Source organism: Gopherus flavomarginatus, chromosome 9, assembly GCF_025201925.1.
Source record: "Gopherus flavomarginatus isolate rGopFla2 chromosome 9, rGopFla2.mat.asm, whole genome shotgun sequence".
Lineage (NCBI taxonomy): Eukaryota > Metazoa > Chordata > Testudines > Testudinidae > Gopherus > Gopherus flavomarginatus.
In genome coordinates, this window is record NC_066625.1 from 8,452,116 (window position 1) to 8,478,725 (window position 26,610).

Here is a 26,610-nt window from a genome sequence, read left to right on the forward strand (position 1 = left end):
AGAGTCGTACTGAGACCCTCAAATTCATTTCACATAGGACACTGGACAATCACTAAAGACCTAGCCTGGAGTCAAACTGCTGACCTAGCGCTGAAAGGCTCCACATCCCATTATCAATCCCCTGAAGTGTTAGTCTATAAGGTGCCACAGGATTCTTTGCTGCTTTTACTGAAGTTTATTGCCTCAGCAGAGAGATTTAGTTAATGGAGACAAAACTGAAAACCCCCTTTGTGTTTGCAGGCCCCATCCCGTCAAGAAGAGGTTGAAATGCTAGTGTTCCAGAGTCTGGATTATGAGTTTATAAGAGTACTGAGTGAGTGCTGAAGACTCTTCAAGGTACAAACACCTAGTCCTGTAGTTTAGGTAAAAATTATCTGTGGTAGAAAACAGAGTATTGTCCCTCTTCTGAAACCTATAAACCTAGCAATCCTCAGGAGTTTCTTTTCTATGCAAAGATGAAGTACAGAGTTCAAAGAAGATTCTTCAAATATCAACAGGGATAGAATCCGTGCAAAAATCTCTTCTTCAACCCAGCTGGTCTCCTTAAGTCAAAAGAAAAGGTGTTGAAAACTGGTTAAAGATGCCTCGGCACCAGATGGTGCTCCTGAAGTTTGTCTCTGGGATGCAGTAGTCCGAATGAAATCTGTCTATTAGATGCCCTGTATTAAAAATCATCTTTATATAATGCAGGCCATTTGGGGCCATTTTTGAAGCCTGTCATTTTGACACTTCCAGTTCAGCTGTTTTTCAAAATTCTGCTCAGGGATAATTTTGTCACACCTTGGCATTAACCCAAGGCACATGATCGGGAAAGTGGGAGTCAGTTTATGTAACAGTGTGTTAACTGCTGTTCAGTTCATCACATAAAAAACCCTCAGAAATTGCCTTATAGCTCTGAAAACATACCCATGGCTTCAGATAAGCAGTAATGTTATCTGGCTGTTAAAACAAAATAAGTTCAGTGGCACAAACATATGAAACCATGTATATTGCTTTTAGCTTGTCTTTCCTTTATGTCCTCTTAACACTTGTCATTCTAGTTACTGGGGCCTCAGAACTCACAGACTGCAGGATGCTCTTAAAATATAATTTTACCCAGGGGTGCTGGAACTAGGGGTTCTGCTGCACCCCCTGGCTTGAAGTGGTTTCCATCATATACAGGGTTTACAGTTTAGTTCAGTGACTTTCAGTACACCCCACTATAAATACTGTTCCAACACCACTGGTTTGAATATCCGCTGATATTCTCTACTCCATATATAGCACTGCGATACTATCTCAATTCTCCTCCACCTCCAATGGAGGATTCGCCATAGTAACACATATCTAATAAGAGTAAGGAGCACAAAAATGGGGATCCGTTTGGACGCATATTGAAACCTACAGTGGCCACAGCATCACTACCAGGCCCCATAATAATGCCCCCATTACCACACCTCTCCCTCAATAGATACTGACTTCCCCTCCCTGAACTAGCTTTTTGGGGCTGAGCAAGCAAGGCTGGTGTCCTGCTACCCCTTTCGTCTGGGTGTGATTTAGGGCAAGAGGGACAGACACAAGGCCTACTCCTCCTCTGAAGTCATTGCTGTCTTTCTACCCCTTCTGTTTCCTCTTTTCCCACGTGCCCCGTTATTTCGCTCCCTCCATTAGGGGAGGCACCACTACTCTTTCTGGAGCCAAGGCTCCATTGCCGGCTCTGTCGCTTTTCACCTCAAGGGCCCCCCAAGCCCATGGCTGCCCACTCCACCCTGCCGCAGAGGGGCAGCAGGAGGAGGAGAAGGAACCAGAGGCCTTGTGGCCTAGGCAGAGGCTGCACACCACAGCTCCCAGTGCTGGGTGGGAACCCCCAGAGCTACCAGGGGATGCCCTGGAAATCCAGAACACGTTTCCCGGTGATTTTAAGCTTCACACCTTGTAACACTGACACAGCCCCCGCCCTGTGCCTGGGTAATGTAGGGGCAGACCCCGAGCTTTGGAATCCCAGCGAGGCAAGGGGACCAGCTTATCCTGGACACGGGGCGGGGGTGTGTGTGTCTTTCTCTGCCTAGCGGAACTCCATGGAGGAGCCTATGTTTCCCGCCCGAAGCGTAAGTGAGGTCGGACTCATTGGTCCGTTCCTTCAATCATCCGCTCCGGTCCGAAGCGGGCAACATCCGCCTCGCTCCTGGTGACGCGAAGGGGGCGGGGAGCGCGTTCATTGGTCGGCCGACGAATCCCGGCCACTTCCGGCTGTGGTCATGGTGACCGGGATAGCCAGGTAGGGTAGGAAGTGGGGCGCGAGGGTCCCGCCCCTGCAGGGCAAGGTGGGGGTCGCGGGGGTGGCCCCGGCTCTGGGGTCGGGTCGGGTCGGGCTCCGTGTGGGGACTGGGCTGTACCAAGGCTACGGAAGGAAGGAAGGAAGGAAGGGCAGGCGGGGGCGGGGGCCTGGCTCTGGAGAGCTGCTGTTCCGGCTGGGGGCCCAGCCCCGTGGGCTTTGGGGCGGAGCGAGCCCGGCTGAGACTCCTCGTGCAAGGCGGGGAGATGGGCACTAGCAGTGGGGCGGGGTCCTTGCTGATGTGCTTGTTCCCGTCGCCTCCCTCCAACAACCCCATCTCGCTGGGCGTGGGAGGGAGGCCTCGTAAAAGGGTCCTGCTGAGGTTCACGACGCTGCAGCCTTGCGAACCCTAGGACGTTGGGCAGAGGGAGACGCGATCAAGCCCGTCGGCTGTAACTTCTAGGTGTTACTTCTCTTCCCTGCACACTTGTTGGTAATAGGAACTGAGAGATCGTGAGAAAGGGCAGGGGACGGAGAAATTCCTGGGAAAGCAGCCCTAGAAGTGAGCGGCTGCCTGCAGCTGTGCTGCAAAAACTGCTTTTTGGTATGGCAAACATCATGTGGCTCTCCCCGGAGGAACACTGGTCCACTTGACATTAGTAGATCTGATGTAGAATGACTTCTGCTGTCAGATTATTATGGTATGGAGAGATTAGAGAAAAGGGGCATAAAGATAAGTAGCCTAAGGGACTGGTAAAGTCTGTTGTCTGGAACCTGAAAGGGAGAGTGGGCATGAAGACTAGTGTGTTGCAGAGGCGCCACTGGAGAAGGAAGGTGGATCTGGCCAGTTCTGTTGGCTTTTCTTTGCTGAGTTAAATTTAGTTATGACAATTAAAGGGGCTAGTTCTGTAACTAAGTGTGAAATTTGAAAAGCTTAATTCTGAGATGTAATTGCAATCTATGATATGAAGAATTTGTGTGTGGTGACCAGTTCTTTAGCTACAGGAGGGTACAAAATCAAATTACTATTAACGGACAGCTGTTAATAATGTATAGTCTTGGGTAATGGGATAAGGAACATGTTGACCTCTAGGTTACCAATTCAAATGCATCCCAAGACAGTAGTAGTGACCAAAAGTCATTGCTGTCTGATGGCTGTTCAATGGCCTATATGACATAGAGCTGCATCTCAAGCCAGGTCTACATGAGAAACTTTTGCCAGTCTATAAATGTTAGTTTGAGGGAGTAGCTGTTTGCATTTGGGGGTTTTTGACATTTCTATGCTGACAAAATTCCTAGTGTAAAGGCAGTTATGCCTACCCAAAAATTTTTTTGCTGGTATAGTTTATATCATTTGGAGAACAAACTAAGCTTTGCAGTAAAAGTACTCTTTTGACAGTGAAAGCTGTGTCTATACTAGTATGATTTGCCAGTAAAGCTATTCTGGAAAACCTCTTTTAGTGTAGGTCTGGTCTTTGTTTGGGTCCTAGTGGATACCTGTCAACATCAGAAAAATCACAGACTACCTTTGTTGGTAGTCTCAGCAAAGAGGCTATAAACAGAATGAGTTGTACAAACTGAACTACCCCATAGATGTAGTCCGTAGAGGTCAAGAAGGCTGGTAAGACAGTGTGTGAGGAGGGAAGGAAATTGCATCACTGCTGTCCATACTGTATCTTAGGGCTTGTCTACACTGGCACTTTACAGCGCTGCAGCATTCTCTCAGGGGTGTGAAAAAAAACACCCCCGAGCGCAGAAAGTTTCAGTGCTGTAAAGCACCAGTGTAGACAGTGCACCAGCGCTAGGAGCTACGCCCCTCATGGAAGTGGTCTTTTTAGAGTGCTGGGAGCCACTCTCCCAGCACTGTGCTGTGACTACACAAGCAACGTTAAAGTGCTGCCAGTGTAGACTAGCCCTGAGTCTGTGAATAAAGATAAATGTAGGGCTCTCAAGCCAATACCTTTCACTGCTGTTATACTCACTAATTATAACTTAAAGAACACAAGGGAGGAGGGTGAAATTGGAGATAGGTTAATTTCATCAAAATATTTCAGATGGTGTTTGGTCTGACAGAATAATTTTTAGTAAGATATTCTTTTTGGCTTTTGAATCTTTTTTCCCTATATTTGTCAGTGTTTGAAATTGTGCACTACTCCAAGCACCTCAGCAGAGGACTTAAAAAGGGGGATTTAGAAATTAAGTTGTATGATCAAAAAAAATTGCTAAGATTAAGAATGATCTGTCCTGAACTCTCAATCTGGCAGTCAAGTGCTGAAAACATTCTTTTTTTCCTGTCTCACATGGAGATCACTGTATTGTATAATGTCCACGTCAAATCATACGCAACACTGTGACATTTCCTATTGAAATACAGATATTGTTTGACTTAAGATACGGTTTGTAGTAATGTCTACAAGATGGGCAGCTTGTAGAAACAAAGGTGCAAAACCTCAAGCCTCAAAGTAATACAACTATGTCCATTTAAAAACAACCCCCCTGAAACCACTGATCTGATCTGTTGCTTTCCATTGTGTTCTACTATGTCCAACAAAATTCAAAACCAAGATCCTTACCACTTATGGTTCTTAGAGCACCCATGGTGCTCTTTGTAAGAGTAAGAGAGTTAACCATGACATCCTGGCCAAACTCCAACTTGGGTTATTGCAGGCTCTCTCCCTAAATTCCCTCTGCCTTTTCAGATGGATACAGAAGTTCTGAATTTCTGTGTCGTGTTGGTGAGTTCTGTGGAATGGCCACCGAGTGCCACGTTAGAAATTTTAGTGATAACTGATTGTCTTTGACTAGTTTTCACATTATTTACAGTTCATAGGGTCCTTTGGAACAAATGGTGTTATGTAAATGTAAACTACTGGTTTTAGGTAACTTAGTTGTTTACATGTGTAGGAGTGCGTGGCCACCCTTCTCCGTCAGTCTTGGAGGGAGGCCATGCCCCCTCACTCAGGTCCCTAACAAGGCAAGGGTTACTGGGGAAATAGCAGTTTCTAAGGCAGGGGTGGGCAAACTATGGCCCCGGGGCCACATCCAGCCTTTCAGACTTTTTAATCTGGTCCTCGAGCTCTTGCCAGTGCTGTGGCTCCTGTAAGCAGCGGCATGTCCCCACTCTGACTCCTATGCATAGAGGCAACCGGGGGCTCTGCACACTGCCCCTGCCCCAGCTACCACCCCTGCAGCTCCCATTAGCTGGGAACCGTGACCAATGGGAGCTACAGTGGTGGCGCCTGCAGACTGGGCAGCTCACAGAGCCACCTGGCTGCACCTCCGTGTAGGAGCTGGAGCCTGCACCCCTGACCCCCTCCCATGCTCCAGCCCTGAGCCCCCTCCTGCCTTCTGAACCCATTGGTCCGGTCCCAGCCTGGAGCCCCCTCCCGCACTCTGAACTCATTTCTGGCCCTCCCCCAGAGCCTGCACCCCGAGCCGGAGCCCTCATCTCCTCCCGCAACCCAACCCCCAATTTCGTGAGCATTTATGGCCTGCCATACAATTTCCATACCCAGATGTGGTCCTTGGGCCAAAAGGTTTGCCCACCCCTGTTCTAAGGGCTTGTCTACACTACCGGCAGGATCGACGGGCAGTGATCGATCCAGCAGGGGTTGATATATCGTGTCTAATGTAAATCGATCGCTGATCGCTCTAGCGTTTATTCCGGTACTCCACATCAACGAGAAGCACAAGGGGAATGGATAGGAGGGTGTCTCCCGTAGACACACCACAGTGAAGATGCCACGGTAAGTAGATCTAAGTACATCAACTTCAGCTACGTTATTCACGTAGCTGAAGTTGTGTAACTTAGATCGATCCCCTCCCGTAGTGTAGACCATCCCTAAGGCCCTGGTCCTTTAGGCAGGGCCAGGCACTAAAGAGTCCAGGGAGTCAGGCCCTCAAGCAGGGCCTGAGCACCAAACAGTCGGACATCCTGGCTCTGGCAGACAGCAGACCAACACAAGTCTGTTGGCCTAAGGTAGGGAGGGTGCTATCCAGGGGTGGGGTTGGCAGCAAGGGGTAGGGGGACCCTGGCCCACCCTATTGCACCAGGTCCCAGCCCAGAGCCCTAACAGTGGGAGAGGTTTCCACCACTGGGTCAGTGGAGATGCGACTCAAACACTGACCTGGATTCAGGCAACAACACAACCTGACTATCATCTGGTATCCCTGGGCTACTTCCTATACTCTCCTCATGGTATACCTGTTGTTCGGGGTTCTCCTCCAACTCCCCGAGATACACTGCTAATGGCAACTCTCTGGGTCCTCATCACTGTACAGGTCTCCATTGGGTTCAGTCCTTGGCAGGACGCATCTGTCTCCTCCAGCAGTTCCAGCTCAAATGAGCTGCAGGGCCTGCCTTTTATTCTTCCTGTCCCACCCCTCTGCTTCCGGCAGGGTGGGTGTGGGTGTCCTGGCTTTGCCCATCGGGAAGCAGGTGCGGGAGGCCAAGCCCCCTTGCTACAACATGGATTTAATCACTTCACTGTTACACCTGTATGTTTTTCTTATCAAATTCTGAATTAGTCTTTGAACCTCAGTCTGTCATTTGCAGAGAACTCTCATGTGGTCACATGGAAGTTCTGAGTTTGTTACCAACTAAAAATTGCTGTTCACTTTTCATAAGATCATTGTAGCAGTTTAATAGGTGATGTTTCTATAGCAGTTTTTTGAAGTCTTTGCTGATCTTAGGTGTGATTTAAATTTCTCTCCAAAGCAGTCAGCTCAGTAAAGAGATTAACTGATATGAAACATAAACAGCTCTGGGCCAAACACTTAAGACACTGGGACATGTTAAGGATGGAGAAAGGAGGGTTTTGTTTTTGTTTTTGAAATGTAGTGTGATCCAGTTTCAGGGTCTCTACTCCACTGGAGAGCTGAACTACGCTTGGAACATGCTCGTACTCTGCAGAGATCTCAGCTAATCCATGAGTCTTTCCTTGCCCCTGCAAAGTACATAACATTCATTATTCGTCCTGGTAGCTGTTCACTTCAGTCCCATCAGCACCAGCTTAAAAAATTCAGCTGCTCTCTCTTCAAAGATTATTTTTGTTTTGTTTTTTTTTCTCGTTCTTCTCTATATCTATATAAGCAAGGGGACCTAAATGATTCTCGCACCTCCAAGGTCACAGACAGTGTTCCTGATGTCTGTTGCTAGAAGCTGTTCTTGGCAATTTCCTGCCAGTGTTGGAGTGAAAGTGGCTGCTTGGCCCCCTGCCACTTCTCAATTTAGATTTGTCTGCCCCGTGTCACCAGACCAGAGGGAGACACTATCACAGGAAGCCACTGCTGGCAAGGGAGCTCTTTTCTAAGGTAGGAGATTGTACTTTCTTCAGACCAAAGACAGTAGCTATCACAGTACAGGGCTGCACTTCTTCCAGGACAGTCACTTCCCTACATAGGGGCTCTTCTCTCTTTTTGTTTTATTTTTTTAATGAGACTCTTCGCTTTCTAAAAATACCCTCACAGTTGCTACCATTTGTCACGTAAAGGACAACGTGATTCTAGGAGGCTGGAGTTACAGGAGAATAGGTATTATGAGAGACAGTTCTTCACCGTGTAACTGTCTTAGGTTTGCGGTTTTTCATAGAGCCCCTTGGTACTTTAACTTGTCTGTGGGGCTTTAGTGCTCTCTTGTACTTGATAGACAGGCCCGTTCACTCTTTCTGATGCCTTCTACCTTCTGTTTGTTTTGTTTTGAGGGGGGAAATTATTTGCATGTGTGGCTGTGATCAGTTTTATACTATTTTGTCTTTTTGACAAGTTCCCAATAATTTGTATTTGTTTATATTCATTACATTTTTATTTACCCTCCTATTCTTCTCCCCCGCAATCTGTATGTTCTTCTGTGCTTTTGGGGGTTGTGAGAGTTATGATCAGTGATTTGCGACAGTTATGAGCTTGGAGTCCCCTCTTCTCCAGATAATTTGGTGTCATCTTAAACCTTCCTTCTAGCTGTCAGAAAAAGGTAGTAGATCCAAGTCTTGGAATGGTTATGGTGGAATCTTGAACTTTGAAGTTGGAAGTCTGGGGAATGTCCATTGCATCTTAAATTAACCAGCACGGTTGATATATGGGCTGCCTCCTCAAATCTCTTCCTGAGATCCCTTTAGTTACTGTGAAATTTCATCAGGTTGTAGGCCTTCTGACCTTCTTTCCACAACCTTGAGTATTACAACTTGACATTTTGTGCTGAGGATAAAGTCCTTGTTGATTCTTAGCCTGCATTCCTTCCCCAGTTCACAACTACTCATTCCTTCAACCCCTCCACCAAGTAAACCTCAAGAAAACTGATCAGGGCACATTCTGATACCCTGTTGTGTCAGCAAAGATGCTGTGCTCAGTGAAACTGATAGTACCATGCTTAAAAAATGAGAGCACACCCTGTACTGAATTCCTTGGTTTCTGTGGCCATTCGTTCCAAGTTGGGTCTGCCTCCACACTATCTGTCAATTGTTATCTGTATCTAAACTCTCACAGCACGACACAACTACTAAGGGCTAGATCCGTTTCCCATTAAAAGGGAATTCTGTTGACTTTAATGGGAGCTGCAGTAGTGCCCAAGGTGAGAGGTAGTCTTGCCTTTCATGAACCACTGAAATCCTTTCCATCAGGAAGTTAGTCTAACTGGCAGCTAGTAGGAGCTACTTCTGTCCACCCCTTTTATGTATTTAGGGACTACCAAGCAGTGTCCAGATTCCCTCTGGTACTTACAAGCACAGGCTATTCCATATATTGACCAGAAAGCAAGGTAGGATAGGGTTTTCTATTCAAGCTATGACTAGTGAGTGAAACCCTCCCTGGAGTTTCCAACCCCAGATGCCAGGAGAGTAGCTCCCTCCTTGAATCAATCCTAAAATGTCCTGAATGGTGGAGTCATCAGGCTATGCATTCTGTCCTTATTTCCATAATTCAATTGCTTGACAGTTCCTTAATGTTTTTAAATTCCACTGGCAGTGTTGGTCCCTGGTGATGTTCTTGATTGAATGAAGGACCTTTGCTCTCCCCATAGAAATATAGACTGTAGAACGGCGAATGGAATGCAGTAACCTGGTGCCGTGTTTACTTGGGGCAAACTGTCCTCCAGCACCAAGAGACCCAGAGTGGACTAAGGTATTTTCTCTGTTGACCATGGAATCCGAGACGGTTGTTCCTTGGGCGCGGATGTTTACAAGATGGTTTGTAGTTTTTTACTTCCTATCCATTTTCTGTTGGTGCTGCCTTTTGCTTTAATTGGATTCTCAAAAACCACAAGTGAAGAAAACAGCAGATCAATGGGAGCTTTCACCAGCTAATAGGGAGCCACACATACACAAGTCACCTTCTTCTGCACAGCCTTTTTACCTCAAGTCATGTGACTGTGAGGAATGGGGATAGTTGCTGGTATCCATGTTGTTACGTTTTTTTCATCCTCTTGTCTGGTTAATGGTTTCGCTGTTGACCACTGCTGCAACTCTTATGCCATAGTGATGCTTTCCAAAGCACTGAAGTGTTCCAGCACTGCAGATGAGATGTACTTGGTACATAATGCACCAAAGAAAGGGCTAAAGTGTGTTTGTGAGCATAAACAAAAGCCTTTGTAAACATGACGTCTCAGCATTCCTCTTCCGTATTTACTGTTTCAGTGAAATCCACATTAAGCTTGTTCAGTTTTACAAGTCAGAGAAATGAGTGGGGTTTTTCTTTTACCTGTAGGTTGATCCTGAAATTGGAGCAGAGCTTAGTGATCTAGGTCTAAGGTACTTTAGCAATTCTTTCCTATTCTTATACCTCTCCAAGACAATTAAGATCAACCATGTTGTCCCTGATCTCTGTCCTAAGGTCTCAAGCCTGACTGAGTTGGGGCTTTCTTTGTCCTGGGATTCTTGTTTATAGAATTCCATTTCAATTCCATCCTCAGAGTCTCTCAGTGGCTGGCAAGTCTTCCTATTCAGGTAGGTATGTCTGATCATTCATATCCCCCTGTTTCACCAGTTCTTTCTTCCTGGAAATTGTAAAATCAAAGTCCTGCTGCTGGTTGTGCATCTGGTCCACTGTGATCTTGAGGTGGAGATTAGGACACTTGTCCAGTTTCCCCATGCATAAATATGGAAATAATAGAAAATGGGCAACAAAAACTAATTAGAGGTACAGAAAAGCTTCCAGATGAGGGAATCAAAAAGACAGAACTGCCTAGATTAGAGAGGAGCTGATAAGAAGTGATATGATAGAAAAGAATAAAAAGTGTGGTGTAAAGAGGTGGTGAGTCAGGCACTCATTTATGTTCTTTCAGAATGCAAAAACAAGGGGATGCTCAATGCAATTAAAAAGCAGATGACTTTTTTGGTCAGTAAACCAGATGACTGATCCCCACAACAGCCTAGTGCAGTAGGTAATTCTAATCAGTGTGAACTTGGATGCTGCGGAATTGCTATAGATAACAGATGGGAATTGTCCATATCCTGTAGAATAGGGTGGTTAGCACAGTCATTGTAAAACTGGTTAGAAGGTATTATGTCCGCACTGTACATATGGGGAAACAGAGGCAAGAGGTTAAGGGCCAGATTTCCAGAATAGCTCAGCTCCCTTATAGGCACCTCAATTAAGTGGCCAGCTCCCAGTGAAAACAATTTAGATGCCTAAATGGGAATTGGACATCTACCCTGCCATAACTTGTTCCAAACACAAAGGGCAGTGCCAGGGCTCTTGCCTCCCAGTTTGGCACTCAAACTCTAGCTCATGGCCTCCTCTTGTTCTCTGTGGGTATGTCTACACATTAAGGAAAAACCCGTGGCTGGCCCATGCCAGCCGACTAAGGCTCAAAGGGCTCAGGCTGCAGTGCTGCTGCATAGACTTCCGGGCTTAGGAACTCGCCCACCCCACAAGGTGGATTGGCTTATATCCACCTGGAATAACGTACAGGTACTTGTCTGTTATGATCAGCGTTTCGATACTGTGGTGATGAATGCTATAGAAAAATCCAAGATGTTTTTATAGTACCATAGATGTGCAGACACTTCCCAGCCCAAGGAGCATGTGGTCCAACTGTGTCATGCAGAGAGTGAACAAAAATGTAAAACGAGAGAAAAGGAGGCTGTTGGAAATGGAATCTCTGAGCCTAACTTTGTAACATGGTACCTTAAAATGTCCAAAACCAAATGTCCTGTTGTGATGCTCAAATTGGCATTTAAGTGTTTAAAATGGGCATTTACATGATACTACCAATTTTGTACATGATTTTGACATTTCCCTGAATGTGTCCACATGAAAAGTGGGTCCTCTGTGCTGGAGAGGGGCCAGGATGTGGGGCAGAGAGTGGATAAGTGTATGTTAGTGTCTTAATCTGGTCAACATCCTAAAAGGAAAAAGAGTCACCAACAGGTTTCAATCTCTTCCTAGCTTTGCTGGCTGTGAAATGCTCATTTGCTTTCATTTTGTAGCTCCAGGAAGAACATTCACAGAGGGAAGCTCATGGATCTCACCTTCACAGCCATTGTCCCACTGCTTCTCGGCAGCGTGGGGCTCTTTGCCCTCTTCAGGCTGCTGCAGCGAATGAGGATGCGAGCCTACCTCCAGGATGCAGTAGTGGTGATCACAGGAGCTACATCTGGTCTGGGGAAAGGTGGGTCTCCAAGCACACTGCAAGGTGGCGGGAGGCTGGGATACAGAGGAGTATGAATGAAGAGGAATTGTTTGTTCGGAGCCACACCCTTGTGAATATGTAACCGCACGGAGCAGAATGTTTCTGTGCCTTTGCACCTTGGAGAGGTAATGGGAACAGCTGTACATCTAAACCAGTCACGGCCACCCAAACTACACACTTCCACATAGGATACCAGACCTCAGCTCTTACTAGAAAGGCCCCTATTGTTTGTTTATATAAACTTGAGAGCTCATTGAAGTGGTAGCAGACCCTATACTGTCAGGGGCCTTTGCCCACCTAACATACTGGGAAAGCCAGGAGAGCAGACTGATAGATCCTACAGATACATGCAGGCCTTTGGAGCTGTGCTCCGGCTCTGCTCCCGCTCCAGGCAAAAACCTGCAGCTCCACTGCTCCGAAGCTGCTGCGCGCTCAGCACCAGGCTCTGCTCCAAAGCCCTGGATACATGGAAAATTCAAAGACTATTATATCAACTTTATAAATGCTAGATGTATTTGTATGGGCTAAGGATTATATTCTGGCTCCATGGGAAAGATACAGGAGTTTTATAGAGGGACTAAATCATTGGAGGAGGGGGGGCAATTTAATCCAAATCTCTGGATTGGTAATAAGTTTGGAGAAGCATCACATTGCATAGACTGGTTTGACCTGATTAAAGAGGTCTAGTAAACAAAGAACTGAAAACCTTATCACATGATGCCCCTGACTTGGAGAGAGAGAGAGGCCACTCACATCTGATCCGAGAACTTACATGGGACTGTGAGGGACAGGCCCTGCAAAAGGACCTGGCATCTTTTAAAACTTGCTAGGGTCTCTGTGTGAAAGATGGGTGACCCTTGGTAAGCTAGACATGTGTACATGAGTTGTTCATTGTTTCAAGATTTGTCTTCTCTGAAATGCTGTTGTTCTGAATAAATACTTTGCTTTATGAAAGCTGGCTGGTCCCTGATTAACCCTGTCATTGTCACTGAGAGAACAGGACTGCAGGCACTGAACTAAAGTCAGGCCTGCTGAGGGGATTACAGAGAATCGCCAGAGAAATTGCACCCTAAATCTCCAGTCTATAGGGAGAGTGTTGTGGGACTCCCTAGAAGCCCGAGACCTAAGTGGGGCAACCTCAAGGAGGATGTGAAGGGCTTAAAGGTGCAATTACCTCAAGAACTGTGACACAGATCATTTCTGTAAGACCTTCTGGAGCTGGTGGTCTGGACTTGTCTCCTCTTGTACTTCCAGATTATCTTTTCCCCATTCTGTTCCTGTCCACAGTTATGGGGCATGATTCTATGCATGCTTCTCTCTCCTTGGGTACAAATCCCAAGTGGGCAAATTTTAAGTTCAAACACCCCACCCTACTACTGTCAATGGGAGCCAAGAACTTTAAGAAATGCAAAGGTGGTGCATTTGAACAGCCATCAAGTATGTGACCTGGTAGCTTTTGTCAGTGGGAGACTTAGCGCAGCCTGGGTGGATGTGCTCTATTTCTTCTTCCCAGAATTGCCTTAGAAAAGCTTCTTGGGCTTACAGTGTCCTTTCTGCTATCTTGTGACTTCTCGTTGTCACTTGTACAGCTTGTGTATGTCCTACCTTTTTGTGTGGATTTGTCCTTGAGGAGCAGCACCCTCAGTAGCGGAATGGTCAAAATATACTGGATGCCCATCTCAGGCAGTCAGAACTGAAGAGCTGCAAGTGTGAGGAGTATCATGTTTCCTGATTGGAAGAGAGTCAGAACCAGTGTCCTGGGACAGACCTTTGAAGTCCAAGTAGTGTATTGCAATTTAAAGACCATCACGTTTATTGGGAGTCGCTTTCCTACTTGTTGCTTTTCCACTAAGGAGCAAGAAGGGATCCTCCCAGCCCAAAATTCTTATCCCTTTTTAAAATTTTAGTTCCACTCACTATGCAATCAGTTTTCCTCTCTTATTGGCTCTGTTGCATTAAAACCCCAAGCAGAGCTTATGCCATCTTTTTCCTGGGGCTATTTATACATTGACACATCTAATTACCCTTGGCATTGTATTGTTCCACACCCTTAGATGTCATCACAAAGCAGTCCAGCGTAATTAATAAGGGATTTACTTCATTAGGTCATGATCAAAGGGCGTGGAAGGACCTAAAGCTGCACTAGTAGTTAAGAATTACACCAGAAATAAATAGCCCTGAGAGGGATAACATCACGTTATTTTTTTGTTGCCTTTTCTTAAGGGTTAGAATAATAGTAGCTGGATGGATAAGAGTTATCATCAGGGCCCTACCAAATTCACAGCCATGAAAAACATGTCTCAGACTGAAATCTGGTCTTTTGTGTGCACTTACCCTATATTATACAGATTTCACTGGGGAGACCAATATTTCTCAAATTGGGCGTCCCGACCCAAAAGGGAGTTGCAGGGGGGTCACAGGGTTATTGGGGGGGGGGGTCACAATATTGTCACCCTTCTGAATTGCCTTCAGATCTGGGTGGCTGGCGAGCAGTGACTGTTAGCTAGGCACCCAGCTCTGATGGCAGCGCCCTGCCAGCAGCAGCGCAGAAGTAAGGGTTGCAATACCATCCCATGCCATCCTTACTTTTGCATTGCTGCTGCTGGTGGCGACTCTGCCTTCAGAGCTGGGCTACCGAGCAGCTACAGCCGCTCTCCAGCTGCCCAGCTCTGAAGGCAGCGCCGCCGCCAGCCAGCACAGAAGTAAGGGCAGCAGTACTGCAACCCTCCCTACAATAACCTCGCAAACCCCCCACAACTCCTTTTGTGATCAGGACCCCTAAATTACAACACCGTGAAATTTCAGCTTTAAATAGCTGAAATAATGAAATTTACTATTTTAAAAACCCTATTATGAAATTGACCAAAATGGACTGTGAATTAGGGATGTAGAATAGTAAATGGTTAGCCAGTAAGCATTAGTCTTACCAGTTAACTGCCCTGTTAACCACAGCCATGCCAACCGGCCGACAGCCCCAGCCCCAGCCCCAGCCCCAGCGGTTAACAGGTTAAACAATATAATTTTAATAACTGAAACGGTTAACTTTTTAAAACAATATTTACATCCCTACCATGAATTTGGTAGGGCCCTAGTAATCACCTCACTGCAATGGCAGGATGCATTCTCCCTTCATAGAGAATGAAGCTGCAATTATACATAACCCTAGTTCATTTGGCTAGGAATGATTTTCCAAGGCCCCTGATGTTGCAGATGCCTGAAGAGGCAGTGTGTCCATGTGTTATGTTCCTCCTCCCCCTCTCTCTCCAGCTTCCAATGGCATAAGTCATTTGTTTCTAGTCCAGGAATGTTCAAATACTGGACCTTAAACTACAACTTTGATTTACAGAAAAACTAATTGAGATCCTTTTTCGAGGTGATGATTTCCATTGCACTGGCAGCTAGAGGCTAAGGCCCCTGTGTGCTGGGCACTGTATACACACAACAAAAAGATGGTCCTTGCCCAAAAGACCTTACTTTACATTTTAAGACTAGGGACAACAGGTAGACATGGGGAACGTAAGGGGACAGTAACATAGTTATGAGCAGTGACCAGAACACACCAACTGCCAAACAGTTGTCAAGTGTTTCTAAAAGACAGAGCTTCTCTCTTACTCCAAGGCCTTTCTGCTGGGACTCGTGCTTCTGAAGCAGCCTAGCTTTTCAGACAAAAGATGAAAAATTAAGATACTACTTTAAAAATAAAAAGCTTTTCTATTAGAAATGTGGTATAAAGAAAATGCATCTTGCTATAAGTTTAAGATTCTGTTGGCATGTTTGTGAGATGATTTGGTCACATAATCAATATGGCCACCTCCAACCCATGCTAATGGGATCTTTAGTGCACGTCTCCAGCTATAAAATAGATACGAAATCTGTTCCTGGCATTAAAACATCTGCTCTTCTTTTATCCCCTTCCTCCAAAGAATGTGCAAAAGCTTTCCATGCAGCTGGTTCCAGACTGGTGCTTTGTGGCAGAAATGGTGAGAGACTACAGGACCTGGTGCAGGAGCTCTCTGCCAAGGACAATCACGCAAAGAATGTAAGTATAGGGAGAGAACGGGCTATCGCATCCTGGTACTGGGATTGCTGTTCATGCCATTACAAGATATGCAGAATTTCTTGTTGAATGTATTGAATGAGAAAGTTGCAATCCTGCCGTTATCAGCAGTTTATGCTGCATGTATAGGAGTATAATCTAGTGATGTGTCCTGTCTTGCAGAAAATGTTCATGAGTCAACTGTCTTAAAAATGATCCATGATTTAACAAACCATGTGTGTGCATGCAGGATGTAGACCTGTACCCCTGGCAGAGTAACTTAATTGACTTTAATTTTGTTTTTGATCTCTACTTATAAAATTGATTGGATAAAAGGGTAGTATCTGGCCACTGAAGGTGCAGGCACAATCCCAGGATAACAGTACAGGCTGGGACTCTTTGACTATATCAGACTCATTTTATCTAACAAAGTAGTAACATACTGGTGCAAGAGAGATTCCAGGGGGATCGCACATGCTCACTCCCTGCCTGACAGCTGGTGTTGGGAGCAGGCCAAAGTGCAGTGCACTCCAGCTATGCTGCACTGGTTTATTGACCCACAGAGGGCTGTTACATGGTGGCACAACTTAGAACTGTCATAGGGAGGTGCAAAGGTGACTTAAAGCTGCCTTTTGATCGTCTCCCTCACCTTGTTCCTGCACCAAGTGCAGAAATGGAGCAACATAGAACTGAGGCCCTTAGCTGTATCTCCTTCTGTCCTATCAACACATCCCCCCAAGCAGGGCAGAACAAACTGGAGGGATGTGTGTATGGTACCTCCATGCACTCTGACATCTACTTCCACAACTCTAAGCAACACAAGAATCTTCTGCTGTGCCCTTGGGCCAGTTTCCTCATTAAATAGTTCTTTGTCTTTGGTATTTCCACCCATCACATCACCACTAACCCTTCCCTAATGCAGAAGGGTGATCCATGTTTATAAAGTGTTAACAGTTTACTGTGGCTCAAATCCCCAGTAGTTTGAGGATGTGGATAGGAAAGAAGAGTGGACTCTTCGTGATAGACTTCCGTGGGACAGTCCCTGACAGGATATCACAGGTAGAAAATTGATCTCCACGCCACTCCATTTCATTACCCTTGTTATTTCCAGTGCTGGGAAGATCAAGAGGTGGCCCAGTTCTAAGGATCATAGAGTTCTAAGATGTGGCCAATGGCAGCCACCCTCTATACCAGTAATACTCAGACCTCAATATTTCAGGATCAACATAGCCCAAAAGAGTGACAGAAGTATGAATTCATTCTTTAATTAACCAAACCTCAGTCTAAGTATCACTGCTCCATGCTGTGGATGTGTGATCTGAGATTGACATGGTCCCAGCATGCAGTTCTTCAGATTTGAGCAGAAAGCCTTGTGGAGCAAGATGGAACATTGCATGCTGGGATCTGTAGTTTCTTTACCAAAGGAAATGGAAATTTACTCTGTTGATGATTGTGGGTTCCTTGCAAGTAGCCACTGCAGCCTATGATTGGACAAAGGCTGGGTGCTCCTGCCTTCTCAGCTTTGAAGGTACAGTCCTCTTCTTTGCACCTTCTCCCTAAGAAACGGGAACGAATGGGCAGGAGTCCCAAAGAAATCTTTTCCTAACATGTAGTTTGTTCACAGATACACAAACCTTTCACTGTGATCTTTGACCTCTCTGATACTAAAATGGTGGTAAGTGCTGCTGAAGAGATCCTGAAGTGTGTGGGTCATGTGGACATACTGATCAACAATGCAGGGATCAGTTACCGAGGCTCGATATTGGACACGGGGATGGATGTGGACAAAAAAGTGATGGAAACCAACTACTTTGGTCCTATAGCATTCACAAAAGGTATATACCACGTATCCCTTCCTCGTGCATTCAGGCTGGGCTTAGCTCGTCAGATTGGGATTACCCCTGCCCGTTGTCCTTGCCTCGCCAGCTGTTCTAACTGCTCACCATTGTCCTCCACTTTACGTTGCCACCCCATTCTTAATCCTATTAAGATTCTTCAGAAAAACCCTCTTGAACTCTGTCTTTGCTCTCTCACTTCTCAGAGGCCCTTGCACTAGAATAGTTTCTTCCGTAATTGTTGCGTACCCATATTTGTGTATCCCTGGTGACAGCCCTAGTTTTAGTCTGGTTTGGAAAAGTTTCTGTGTAGACAGCAAAACTAGGATCCGTCTGGGAAGTGGTTACCTGACAAGTTTAGAAATATTGAAACCAAGAGCAAAAGCTCCTTTATGACTTCCAAGAGGAGTTTCCTTCTGCCAAGCCACAGAGGGTTAGAAAAAGACAGACACACCCTTCTTTCTCTACACAGAAGTGATTTGCCTCTCCTCCCCTTGTAAGGTTTCTGTTGCTCCCTGGTGCATCCTGCCACTTTTGCTGTAGAATGTAAACCCTCCAGTCCTGCCTAAAATTGCCCAGAATTCAGATGGGCTCAGCAAAGCCTGTCTTCTGTGAACTGTGCTTAGTTGCTTTGGCTTAACTAGAATCTGTTGTGCTCTTATCCATGACCTTGTGCAGGTGTGTGTGTGTGTGTGTGATTGTAGTGCTTGATGGTCAGGATCAGGGCATGCTGCGTTAGATGCTGTACAAACATTTGGTAAAGTCTATCTACCTTGCTCTTCAAACCGCCTTTGATTCTAGTTCAGTAGATATTTCAAGAGATGCCTTGTTCTCCCCTCTGCCCTGGCAGAACCCCAGAAAGCACAGCCAGTTTGCTATCCCAGCTGAAGCTGCAGTTAGTGTTCAGGTTTAAAATGATAATCATGGTGCACACAACCCTTTTGACTCCCAAGGAGGATGGTTCATGAGTCGTTAGGAGTGTGTAAAATAGTTCATGATGCAAGGGGCCTCTGGTATTGCAGTCTCAAGTGGAGCTGGAAGATTTTGGGGGGGGGGGGGCAGGGAGGGGAAGAGAGAAGAACCAGGAGAGAATGGATGATCTTGGCATTGCTTAATCTGGGGCCTAACGAGGGGCTTTCATTTTAACATGAGCATCTTGTTAACCAGTGTCCCCTGGCCCTGCTCCTAAATTGGATCAGCAGACCTTAGATGATCCCAGGTTTCGTAGTGGCACTGCTCTGATAAACACTGATTCTGGGTAGCAGTAACAGCAATTATTGTTTTTCTGAATGAGTCTCCCCTCCCTCTCTCTCTAGCTCTTCTGCCCTCCATGATCAAAAGACAACAAGGCCACATTGTGGTGATCAGCAGCATTCAAGGCAAAATAAGCATTCCTTTCAGATCAGCATGTAAGTACAGGACCTGTATGCAGGATGGGGAATAGGAGTCCGGGGCTGAATATTTGGATACTATTTCCACTGCTCTCATCCTTGGAGGAGGCACTATGCATGGAATGCAAGAGCTGTGGAACATTCTCAATGTGGGCTCAACCCTCTGACACAGTGGTCAGAAGTGTTCAAGGGAGGGGAGCCTTGATCACAAGTCTTAAAATCTTCATAGACTGAAGCACTGCTCTAAAATTCTCACGGGAGGGCAGGCCAGGATCCTTCTTCCTTACCCTGACGGCTTCATGGCATCATCCATACTAATGTCTGAGAACCCCTGCAAACTTTAGTTACTAGGATTTAGTTCATAATCATATTGCCGTTTATTCATGCTCTTTTCCTGGCTGCTGCGTGACAGTTCTCCCTGGGTGTAAGGATCCTGGAACGTAGAAGCATATCCTGTTACTTAAAGAGGACAGTAAATTGTATGCTGCCTTACCAAAAAATGCATAAGCAGATAAGGTCTTTGGCATGAAGAGCCTGCAGTCGAATCTGGACACATAAGGGTAATCACTCAGACTCAAGACGAGAGCCATCTGTGAAAAAGTTAGTGTAGGAGACCTCAAGGAAATAGGGATTTGAAAGGAGAGAGGGAGAGTGCTTGAAACACGGGAAATCGGAGACCATTTCAAGCATAGACTGCAGGGTGAAAAGAAGGTACAAAGCTGAGAGATACGAGGGAACAGAGAATAAGGAGGAATGCAAATGAGTAGAACTCTAAAGAGTCTGGTAGGGGAGGAACTTGAACTTGATGTAGACGGAGAGGGGAAGCCAGTGAAGGGTTTCAAGAAGAGGTTGTGATGTGGTTAGAGCAGCAGCAGAAGATAACAATGGTGACGTTTTGAAAAGCTCGTGCTCCAATACGTTTGTTAGCCTATAAGGTGCCACAGAACTCTCTGCTGTTTTGAATAGATTAAATTGAGGGAGAACAAGATGAGAGGTGGAAGCTGAAGTAGCTGATACAATATGCCCCAGGCACGGACCTAGGTTTTGGAAGTTGGGATGATGAAGGGGATACGGATTTTAGAGACCACATAAAGGTGACAGGACTTAATGAGAGACTGAATGTGGGGTGGAGTAGGGAAGAAAAGAGATGCCGATTATCTAGTCTTGCAGACTCCATGATGAGGGAGGATTAGAGTGTTCCTATTGGACTGGGAAGAGAGACTTTGGGCAGAGGCTCAGTTGAGGTGCGGGGATGCATGGAAAGGAGGTGAACAAATCCTGCCCTAGGCTGTATGACTTCTCTCTGCTTCCACCTTGTTGTGTGAGCAGGTTTTTAATTAAGTAAATGTATTTGAAAGAAGCCATTCCCTGGGCCTGCTATATGCCTGGTCATAACAGGCCCTGTTGTCGGGAATTATTTTCCCGCTCTGCCTCAACACAAGAACAAATGGATATAAACTAGACATTAGGAAGTTTAGTCTTGAAATTAGATGAAGGTTTCTAACCATTAGAGGAGTGAAGTTCTGGAACAGCCTTCCAAGGGGAGTAGTGGGGGCAAAAGACATATCTGGCTTCATAAACTTATCAAGCTTAGTCTTGGAGGGGATGGTATGATGGGATAGCCTAATTTTGGCAATTAATTGATGTTTGATTATTAGCAGGTAAATAGGCCCAATAGTCTGTGATGGGTTCTTAGATGGGGTGGGATCTGAGTTACTACAGAGAATTCTTTCCTGGGTGTCTGGCTGGTGAGTCTTGCCCACATGCTCGGCGTTTAACTGATCACCATATTTGGGGTCGGGAAGGAATTTTCCGCCAAGGCAGATTGGCAGAGGCCCTGGGGGATTTTCACCTTCCTCTGCAGCATGGGGCACAGGTCACTTGCTGGAGGATTCTCTGCACCTTGAGGTCTTTAAACCTTGATTTGAGGACTTCAATAGCTCAGACATAGGTTAGGGGTTTGATACAGGAGTGGGTGGGTGAGATTCTGTGGCCTGTGTTGTGCAGGAGGTCAGACTAGATGATCATAATGGTGCCTTCTGACCTTAAAGTCTATGAGTCTAACCATGTATTTCCTCAGTTGCTCTTCTGTGCTGAACTCCAGCTCTCTTATCAAATGTGAGAAGCAGCATTGATTGTTCTAGGGCCTTCTGCCCAAGTCAGATATGAAGCCCTGTATCCTGGCCAGCTTCCAACTTGGGTAATGACCTTTTGCCTTTTGAAAATGCCTCTAACTTCCATTAAGAGTTGCTGTTCTTCACTCTTGTAACAAAGCAATAGAGTGTTGCAGTGTGCTGTTAAATGGTGCTGTGCCCTAGTGCCAAAGGGGTTGCAGGTGAAAAAATTAGTGTGAACCCTGCTCCTCCTCCCTCTGACTGCATGCCCAAGCTGTGTTTTGCAGATGCAGCCTCCAAGCATGCCACCCAGGCCTTTTTTGACTGCCTGCGAGCGGAGATGGAACAGTATGAAATCGATGTGACTGTTGTGAGCCCTAGTTATATTCAGACAAATCTGTCTGTCAATGCTGTAACTGCAGATGGATCTCGCTATGGAGGTGAGGATTGGCTCTCTGTACTCATAGGAAACAAGATCACTTCTCTGCTAAGAAACTACTCTCAACGCCTCCACCTCGGCAGTTTGCCAGCTCTCCATGTTGCAGGCAAGAGAGTGATTGCATTAGCAGAGTTCTACAAAAGGGTTGCATCGGCCTCAGGAGTTTGGGGAATAGGGTTTGCCTCAGGGAATGGCTTTGGATGCTGGCTGCAGAGGTGTCCCCAAGGAGTAGCACTAAAAGCTGAGATCTCTCTCAAAGAATAAATTGCTATTTGGGGGTTATACAGGGACCTCAAGGGGCTTTAAATTGTACATAGGAGCTGGCATTTTTAACAAGCCAATTCTGTGGCATGCCACACCTGTTTGAAACAAGCTTAATTGACAGTATCAGAGGCATAGCCATGTTAGTCTGTATCCGAGGAGTCCAGTGGCACCTTAAAAACTAACAGATTTATTTGGGCATAAGCTTTCCTGGGTAAAAAAAAAAAAACACTTCTTCAGATGCATCTGAAGTGGTTTTTTTTTTTTTTTTTTTTTTTTACCTACAAAAGCTTATGCCCAATGTGACAAAGTTCCTCCTCTACCTTGGTGGGTCCTGCGCTTATTGACAGATTTGCTCACCTCACAGATTTACCCTGTGGGTCAGGAAACATCCCAGATAGCTTCCCCTCTGGTAGAAGCCACAGTCCAGGTCAATTCCTCCTGTGTTTGATTAGGAGTTGGGAGGTCTGGGGGGAACTCGGGCCCTCCTTCTACTCTGGGTTCCAGCCCAGGGCCCTGTGGACTGCAGCTGTCTAGAGTGCCTCTTGGTACAGTTGTGCGATAGCTACAACTCCCTGGGCTACTTCCCCATGGCCTCCTCCCAACACCTTCTTTGTCCTCACCACTGGACCTTCCTCCTGGTGTCCGATAACACTGGTACTTCTCAGTCCTCCTGTAGTATACCTACCCACTCTCAGCTTCTTGCACACCTCTTGCTCCCCAGTTCCTTGCACGCACTTCCTCTCCTCTGGTTCCCTTTGGCCTGACTGGAGTGAGCCCTTTTATAGCATCAGAGGGGCCATAATTAGAGTCAGGTGATTTCATTAGCCTGGAGCTGCCCCTGCTGTGGTCACTCAGGGAACAGAAAACCGCTTATCCAGTGGCCAGTATATCTCCCTTCTACTACTCTGCTGTTCCCAACTGGTCTGGGTCTATCACATCAAAAAAACCCACCTGTTAGTATGTAAGGTGCCACCAGACTCCTCATTGTTTTAATTCACAGTGTTTCTTACAGTGTTGCTGTAGCCATATTGGTCCCAGCATATTAGAGAGAAGGTGGATGAGGTAATATCTTTTATTGGACCAACTTCTATTGATTAAAAAAAAAAAAATTACCTCCTCCACCCGGGGTCTCTGTTTCTTACAGGGATACAAAGAATATACAATAGAAAGGAGGCAGTTAGTTGAGAGGGACGGAGACACACGAGTTCAGATTACTGAATTATAGCTCCAGCTGAGCTTTGGGGAATATGGAAACTCTCCATATTCTCCCTCACTTCAGCCAGTCAATATGCACCTGGTATTTATGCAGTCAAATGGCAGCAAGTGAAACTTGTGAGCGCGTTCAATATTGGAGCCTCCATCCATAACTGAATTAAAATGTCTAATAATGCTTCTGGTGGATCATATGGTTCAGTGGTGGAGCAATGGCCTGGGATCTGGGAGGAACCCATCTACTGACGTGAGCTCAGCCATCACTCCAAACTTGGGCTCCCAACAAACCCACCTAAAATTGGTTTAAGAGCAAGAATCTTATTGACAACAAAACACTGTGTGAGCTGAGCTTTCCTGGGGAAATAACCCTTCAGAAATGAGTGGTTACCTGCTGCCATCCATGCTGATTTCCCTTTGCTCTTTACAGTTATGGACAAGAACACCATTGAAGGCAGAACAGCTGCAGAGGTGGCTCAGGTGGTTCTTAATGCAGTGGGGCAGAAGAAGAAGGAGGTGCTCGTCGCTGGCTTACTGCCTTCCCTGGCTGTTTACCTGCGAACTCTGTCCCCCCGACTCTTCTTCACCTTCATGGCATCTAGAGCAAGGAAGGAGAGGAAAGCAAAGGACTCTTAGTCAGAGCTCAGCTCCCCTAGGCATTGACTAGGAAAAGAAAACGAACTCAGGCATCTTGGCTTTGTCTATGGATGTGTTACTTCAAGAAACAAATTTAAAAGGTTGCATCTTACCATTGTGTGCAGAGTTGGAAGTTCCATGCAGATCACGGGAGGCCCACGGTGCCAGAAAACAGTGCCTCGCTGTCACCTAGAGGTGGCTTCATCTACTACAGGTGAACTGGCTGAAGCTGCAGGGGATGATAGCTGAGGAGAACCTTTCCCACTCTCCCCACCCTCATTTTGAGTTTTATTGCTCTCCAGTGAGTGGGAACCAGTGCTGGCTAAGGCCAAGCACAGGCAGATAGATGGTTGCTTTCCCCACACAGTGCTCCCAGGGAACTTCAGTCCTCACCCAGGAGCTCTCCAGAGCAGAGTCTGCCCCCAGTCCGATCCAGAAGTTATCCCTTGGGTTGGAATGGTCTGCTGTGTCCCTAGTACACAGCATCACTTGATTTAAGCCAAAATTAACTGTTCAGTGCTGCTTTTTAAACAGTTTAAAGTGCCCAGGTCCGGGTTAGGAATGACACCATGGATATCTGCACTGGATGGAGCACGAGTGACCCATTAAGCCACCTAGCCTTCAGGTCAGTTTTTGTATTAGCCTTTTTCTAAAGTAGCTGTAGAAAGACAAGCCCTCCACAGCAGTGTTCGGCTCCAGTACACGTTGCTGCCAGGTAAGCACTGAACCCCTGTGAAAGGTGGTGGCGGCGGCGGCATCATCATCGTGAACCTTTGACTGTAAAACACTCAGACCCTAGCATTGTTCTGCTCTGTGCTTAGAGCAAGGAACAAGCTGTGACCCCTTTGGTGCCAAGCAACAAGCCTTGTGATGACAAGGGGTGGGAAGTGAACCTGTAGGTGCAGCTAATGGAGACAGACCCATATGGTTTTACCTGTTTTAAAGCCATTGTGTGTTAATTGGGACCTGTTACCCCAAAATACAGTGTGGAAGCAGTATCCTGCTAAACAACTTCAGCATTGAGGCTCCAGGGAGAGGACACTATCTGTCTCTTCTCCCATTTTCCCTGTGCCCAACGGAGCATCTCCCTCACAGAGGGAGGCAGGACACTCATCCCTTCTCCTGAACACTGGTTACTAGTGGGAAGGTTAGAATCTGTACCCTATAGCAGGGTGGTGTTGCTCAATTTTCCATTTGTTTGATAGGTCAGGCAGAAGGGGAGCGGACTCATTCTTAGCTTCCTTATTTAAAAAAAAACAAAAAACTGATAGCAGAAAGAGTAAAATCCATCCATACCCAATCCCTGCACTCAGCTGCTAGCCCATCCTGTGCTTATTCTTAAGTCTCCATGTCTGCACACTTTCCCACTCTTGCATGTGTCCTGCCTGTAAGTGCACCTCAAATGTTGGCAATAAAAGTTGCACTCTGTGTCCCCTCAGGGTTTGAAATGAAGTGTTTTGTGCTGCAGCCCCTGTCAGGCAAGGCAGCTGAAGCCAATTTGGGGGCATTCCTGTGCTGGTGCCCTGCCAATGGGGCGTTAAAATGACATTCTAGCACCATACACCTTAGTCCTAGCCCCTGCTGGCTTGGGCAGAGTCTCACTTGGAGAGTAGCCCTCTCCAGCTTCTATTCAGGCAAGAGCGAGTTGTCGTGCAGGGCAGCCTTTTGCAAGGGTGAGGGGCTTGGAGGGCCTTCCCCTCTGAAACCTGCTTCAGGTTTTCCCCTTGAAGTACTGAATTGCTTCTGCTTTGTGGGGACCCTTGCCCCTGAAAGCCCTAGCAAAACATTATATTGTAGAGCTGGTAACAGGATAAACATTACAGCTCCTTGGAGGGCTGACACCACAAGCTTCCTGTGTAAAATCTCAGAGCTGAAGTTATGGCTAGTGGAAGCTTTCTGGTGCACTCCCTGAAGCTGAAGGGTCTCCCAGCTAAGACTTAAATCCAAGGCGTTACCAAGCAGTGTTGTCTGTAATCACTTCCTGCTTGGGAGGGGAGCTTCCCTTCTACTGAGGGGAATTTGTTTTCTGTTTACTAGCTTAAGTTTTCAGACCTTCCTACAATGGATATGTTTTGTGTAGTTCTTGCTACACAGCCAGTATGTCATTTAACCTATCTGGATCCTTGCACTGTTAGTGGAATACAGCACTTCTTACTGGTCTTTTCCACCTGCACCATCTTCAGCCCCTAACAATGGTTCCAACAGAACAGCACACAAAGCACAAATTGGCAAATTACCATTGTAGATGCTGCTTGTGAGCACCACAAGGCTAGGTACACTGGCACATCACACCAAGCAACTAGGAATGTTACCTGATAATGAAAGAGTTTTAGAACTGCACTGTACACCGAACATATTTACGGAAATATCATTGTAGCAGCCAGCTGGGATTCTGCACATTATTCATATTTGTAAAATGGTTTTTCCTCTTCCTCATGACGTTTACGATACTTCGAGCACCACACCTGCAGGAATGGTGGCCAGGCAGCAGTAGGGACTGGAGTACTCATTCTGGGGAGGAGGCTGCCCTCGGGGGTTCCTAACCCCTGCAGGACAAGAGAACCTCACGTGCACGGGTTACGAGCTTTACACAAAGGCATGGGGATAGCTCTTGTAAGCAGGGCTGGTGCAGAGCCCATGGCTACCTGCACAACTCATCCATTGTGCAGGTTACTGACCATCCTTTGTGCTTGTTTTCATCCCCTGACTTCCCTTGGTGGTATCACCTACATCCCATCTCAGTTAATTGAATAAATGAATCTGAAGGGTGTGTATGTGTGAGAACCAACACAGCCATCCTAAACCTCAGC

At 46.3% G+C, this 26,610-nt stretch overlaps 1 protein-coding gene across 7 annotated transcripts; it reads left to right on the top strand.

Moving 5' to 3' along the window:
- Positions 1–2,177: 2,177 nt before the first annotated feature.
- On the top strand, positions 2,178–25,238 carry DHRS7B (dehydrogenase/reductase 7B). 7 transcript variants are annotated; one of them, XM_050966589.1, is made up of 8 exons: positions 5,835–6,000; positions 9,267–9,432; positions 11,674–11,855; positions 15,800–15,915; positions 17,537–17,747; positions 19,064–19,156; positions 21,540–21,692; positions 23,595–25,238. In XM_050966589.1, the coding sequence occupies exons 2-8, from the start codon at positions 9,290–9,292 to the stop codon at positions 23,798–23,800; spliced, it is 1,104 nt and encodes a 367-aa protein (XP_050822546.1). In that variant the 5' UTR covers positions 5,835–6,000; positions 9,267–9,289; the 3' UTR covers positions 23,801–25,238. The 7 variants fall into 7 exon arrangements, with proteins under 7 accessions (XP_050822547.1, XP_050822546.1, XP_050822548.1 ...); XM_050966588.1 differs by lacking the exon at positions 5,835–6,000 and adding an exon at positions 7,499–7,567; XM_050966590.1 differs by lacking the exons at positions 5,835–6,000; positions 9,267–9,432 and adding an exon at positions 2,178–2,257.
- The last annotated feature ends 1,372 nt before the right edge of the window (positions 25,239–26,610 follow it).